Raw genomic sequence first — 5,406 nt, forward strand, 5'->3', positions numbered from 1 at the left:
CAAACTGAAGACGGATAGTGCCCCTCTCATAATATGCAAGTGGCACTATCTATGGGGTGCTCTATTTGCCCTCTCATTTGCCTTATTGTAAGAGGGACACTATCCGTCTTCAACTTGTGACGGATAATACCCGTCACAAGCAAGACCAACTCTCAAATAATATAAGAATTGCAATGAAAGTAAATGAAAACCGTAGAAATAACAAACTTGTAAATGTACTGTTAACATTTAATATCCAAAATCGTACGGAACATATAATTTCATCAACAAATGCTTCTTACATTCTTTATTATTATTATTATTATTATTATTATGAGCCGCCAAAACATCCTCGTGACTTGCACGTGAATATAATCCCCAGAACCACCCTCTCATCCTACTATAATTTGTTTGTCCGCCTGGTATGTATGATTGTCTATATTTTTTTCCCAATAATAAAAGGCCATCACTGAATCCACAAAATAAACCCGTTGTTACCAACCGATAAATTCGGAGACCCGCTCCATGAATCAGTAATACCGGGTGCTCCATAGATTTAACAACCACCAAATAAAAAAAAGGAAGTACATATAGAAAACACTCAACCGTACTTATTGAACAAACCCAAAGTAAGTTCCAAACCGGGCTCACTCTCACCCACATGACCAGCAGCAACTGACCCATCCGTACTAGTTTCACCTGATGAAAACATACTATGATTACCAAGATCATCATGTTCATCTCCTCCCTCACCCACACCTGCATTAACCGAAATACGCTCCGAGTCCGAAACGGGGACTCTCGGGGTTCGCCTGTGACGGGTGGTGCGCGTTTGGGACGGGCCAGAGGACAATGACAGATGTCGAATGTCGAAAAGCTGAAGAGGAGGAAGAAGAGGCTGCTGCTGTGGGGGTACACCAGTACCATGAGGTAGTTGCATGACAGGTAGACCTTTTAGAACGGAGTCAACAGCCACCTGGCAATGGTGCCACTGACCTGAGTATAGTAAACCCACTGAACCGTACACTGGGTCCACCACCCTTCCACATGCCTCGTATAACAGTGACTGGAATATTGCTGCCAATTTAATTCAACAACGTTAATTAAATGCTGTGATGATAGATAATATTAGTGGTTTATTTAATTTCTTCATTGGATTCTTTACTTGTGACCTATTTTGGAACCCTACCCATTGTATTTTGGCAATTTAATAGACTAGTATATATCGATGTTAATTTTTTTTTTTTTTTAATAATAATAAGGCAGGCAATCACTTTGGATTAAAATATTAAATAAGGGTTTGGCAAACCTGAAAATCTTGGTTAAAATTGTTTTGTGTATCCACCTTATTTAGATTTTGTTCTGTAATATGGGTGTGTCCCAACTCGTTTTGATCGCGTAAGAAATTCTAATGCAAAGCGTTAAATTAAAAAGTCATACTCCTGTAAACTCAGTTTAGAAAAATTATAAAAATATACTCGTATTTGTTTTGATGGTACAATTTCGAATATTTACACAAAGTGCTTCTCAAATATTCAATCATAAATAACGAAGCAAAGAGGTTTTAGCCTAGTGATCAAGACGAGGATGTCGTTATAACATACACATTCCGGGTGATATTATACTCGTCTTGCACCTTACTTGAGGCACTCAAAAAAAAAGTACTTCCTCTGTCCCGGTCATTTGTTGTCCTTTGGTTTTGGCACAAAAATTAAGGAAATAAGAGATGATCAATTACTAAATGACATGTGGACCAAATTGAGTGTGAATAACCAAATTGTTCATTAAATGCATTCATAAAATAGAAAGGACAACAATTGACTGAGACACCCCAAAATGGAAAAGGACGACCGGGATAGAGGGAGTAATATTCAATCATGACAACCTCAAACGTTTGCCATATTCAACAAAAAATATTATTTGACATATATATATATACCTCTTGAAATCGTTAAATCAAAAAAGTCTGTCAAAAAAAAAAAAAAAAATCAAATTAACAATCTTGTTTATGTTTTTATAAACCAATGCACATCAGGTTCAACTGTGATATAGTCCCTCTGTTACAATCTATCAATCGATTAACCTTAGATGTTTAATATGAATAAACAAGGGGAAGAAATACGAAAAAAAGAAAAACAAAACAAGAAGGGCGGAAAAGAAATAAAAATAAAGAAAGTTACCAGGACGAAGGTGATCGGGGCCAGCATTGAGGAGGTTAAGTAAGCCGGCACGGCCATAAAACTTGGCGAGGAAAACGGTAGCGTTGGCTTGAGCATCTGGCGACTTAATCCAATTAAGGCAAGGCCTAATAGCGCAGTCCTCGCTACACCCTTTTCGGAGTACCCTGCATCCATTGCAACTAGTTCTCATTGCTTTCCAATTTTCAATGAGAAAATGGTGAGAGAAACTAAGTAATGAGAGATTTAGACAATGGAGTGAAGTAATGGTTTTCTATGTTATGAGGTGTATGTGTGTGTGTGTTTATAGTGGGGGCTTTGGTTGCGGTTTTTAAGTCCTTAGAGAATGGATGTACTTTAAGAGAAGAAAACCAGGTGAATGTTTTAAAAGTTACTAGCTTTTTTTTCTCAATTGATGTTAAGACCATTGTACACGTGTAACAATCTCATAAGAAGGAATAGTTATACATCTTGTTTAGTACTTATTACGTCTTATTTATTCACATCGTCTAATCGTCGTAATGATGTTTATAAGGTATTATTGTGAGTTTATTGTAAAAAATTTCCTTATTATTTTTTCTGTGTGCTTCAAGGTTACGTTACTAGTTTTTTCTTTACAATTGAGGATTTTCAATGTTAAGTCCGTTGTACGCGTGTAACAATCTCATATGCAGGAATAGTTATACAACTTGTTTAGTAATTATTACATCTTATTTATTTACATCATCTGATGGCCGTAATAAAGATTATAAAGTATTGTTGTGAGGTTAATTTAAAAAATTTACTTATTATTTTCCTGTGTGCTTAAAGGTTACTAGTTTTTTCTTCGCAATTGAGGGTTTTCGATGTTAAGACCGTTGTACGCGTGTAACAATGTGATGGGGATCAAAGTAATAGTTATACAACTTATATAGTAATTACTAGGTTGAAGGCTCGTGCGTTGCACGAGGTAATTAACTTAGTTATTGATACCCGTCGTGAGGTGTCAAAAATAAGATTTATAATTTCCAACTACAACTATAGCTAGCGGCAGTCGGGTCGAACCACAGAGAGGCAGATGTAAATTCTAGTTGTCTAAATTCAGTCTAAGGTAACAAGTGTGGGGGTTGAGTTGAATTGGTCTACAGCTAAGAGTAAATAATAAACTAGAAAGACGGATTAAACAGATAAAGAAGGGGTACTAGGATGGTCGTTTCATTAAAGCTTCGACGGTAGCATACTAAACAGGTCTAAATCGAACACAAGTGAGGCGGGAACAAGAGGTCCTCTCGGTCCACTCTTAACAAATAGCATCTTTCGATCTCGCCATAGGTCCCTAATATCACTAATACTAACTCTCGTCCTGAAAAGTGACTAACGGTCTAAACTATACCTATCTTTCGATCTCAGCACAGTTTAGTCATCTTAATTGGTGATCAAATAACTTTCCCTATCTTCCGATCTAATGGGTCAGTCATAAATTAAGCATCTAACTGGTCGCATGCATTCGATTCGTTAAATACAACATTAAAATCAATTAAAACGAAGGGTAACCTCACGAGGTCAGTCGATCGACCGAGAATGTCATCGATCGACCGACACGCGAATCAAAGCCGTGTTCAATACTTTGCCGCCTACGCTATAATTCGCCTACATCCTAGCACAAATAATCTAGCTACTCATGCTAAGGGTAAAAACAATAATAATAACGATGAAACTAACCACTGAATTCATGCTTGAAACGATAAAGTAAACAATTAACATAAACAAATGAATTGGCTTTGGGAACTTAACTAGCAATTCTATACTGATGAAAATAAAGAAGAACTAAAATTAGGGCAGAAGAATACCGAGATTGCAAAGGAAAGATTAGGAATAAGAATTGAAAATCCAATGCTCAACAATAATCCAAACCCTAATGATCTTATTCTAAAATTGAATGTGAACTTAAAACTAGATGTAAAAACTTAATAAAAACTGCCTCCTAAACTGATGTTTCTAGGTTGCGTTATATAGCAATTAACGTAACTTCTTATTATCAAAACCTAAAAATAATGGGCTTCAAGATTCACGGTCTTTTAATTCTCGTCTGGAATAGCAGTTGGGTCGATCGACTGATAGGACTGGTCGATCGACTGGTCTTCAGTAAACAGTAGCTTCTGGAACCCGATGGTTGGTCGATCGACTGATGGCAGTGGTCGATCGACTGATTGAGCTGCTACTTGACTTCTATAAACTCGTGGACTTGTCTTTTGGGCTTTGAATTGCGCACCAAGCTCGTTCCTCGGGTGAATACTTCACGTCATATGCAATGCAGGATACTCGGGGACGGATTTGGCTCGATTTCCGCTGGATTCTTCACATTTCTGCAATAATGTACAAAAATACGGAAGTAGACGGAAATAGGGAGAAATGTAGCATAAACTACATGAATGAGCTCTGAAATGCGTGTAAAATGGGATGTAAAACATCATATAAAAGACACGCATCAAACTTCCCCAAACCAAACCCTTGCTTGTCACCAAGCAAGAACTAGACTCGATCTAATGACCTAATGGAACGAGTTCAATCTCAGAGCGAATTGCAACATGTGAAACCTAAACCATTTTAATGCTTTAACCAACAATCAATTAGCAATGCGAATCATGCAAACGAGTTATGGAGTCGTTAAAAACATGCTGAACCGTCAACTGTAGAAACTTATCAAATTGGACTCTCACGGGTCGCTCAAATCATCAATAAGTACAGGTGAATATATGTAAGATAGAAAGAAGTAATTGTAATGACGCTCACCTAACTACGACCTATAAGAACATGCCTGCAGTCTAATATGAAAACAATCTCTACAACCGTACATACGCATTCCAAACAACAGGAGACCATGACACATGCCGAGGTATATATGTGGATATGTGAGGTATGGGTAAGAAGAGGCAAAACATTTATGGTAAAGTGGAGGTACAGGTGATCAAGCTAGTACCAAAACGGAACCAAATGGCAACATCCTTCTACTTGCTCAAAATCAAACGAAACGGTGCTATAGCAAGCACAAATCTCACAATTTCCAGAGATAAAAGTAATCAACTAACTCCCCATAAAATATAAATGATACATGGGAGCAAAAATCGCCAAAAGATAAAATTTTTGAATTATGCGAATTGACTCTTTCTCTTTCTCGAACCTCGGTCGATCGACCTATAGGGGCAGTCGATCGACTGCTTAAACAGTACAGAACTCTTTTTTTTTTCTTTTTCGAATCATTTTTTTCATC

General features: G+C 37.2%; 1 protein-coding gene across 1 annotated transcript; it reads right to left on the reverse strand.

Moving 5' to 3' along the window:
• Positions 1-207: 207 nt before the first annotated feature.
• LOC141621463 (LOB domain-containing protein 41-like) lies at positions 208-2,531 on the reverse strand. The gene is made up of 2 exons (XM_074437964.1): positions 2,160-2,531; positions 208-1,056 (listed from the first exon to the last, which is right to left on the reverse strand). Exons 1-2 carry the CDS (start codon positions 2,347-2,349, stop codon positions 581-583), a joined length of 666 nt encoding a protein of 221 aa, XP_074294065.1. The 5' UTR covers positions 2,350-2,531; the 3' UTR covers positions 208-580.
• Positions 2,532-5,406: the final 2,875 nt, after the last annotated feature.

This window comes from Silene latifolia, chromosome X (assembly GCF_048544455.1).
Source record: "Silene latifolia isolate original U9 population chromosome X, ASM4854445v1, whole genome shotgun sequence".
Classification (NCBI taxonomy): Eukaryota; Viridiplantae; Streptophyta; class Magnoliopsida; order Caryophyllales; family Caryophyllaceae; genus Silene; species Silene latifolia.

What these genes read in the sequence shown, in the direction of transcription:
- LOC141621463 (XM_074437964.1), bottom strand. Translation starts at nt 2,349, where the DNA reads ATGAGAACTAGTTGCAATGGATGCAGGGTACTCCGAAAAGGGTGTAGC. An exon ending in CCCCGATCACCTTCGTCCTG is followed by an intron (nt 1,057 to 2,159) that starts GTAACTTTCTTT and finishes TTAAATTGGCAG; the next exon opens with CAATATTCCAGTCACTGTTA.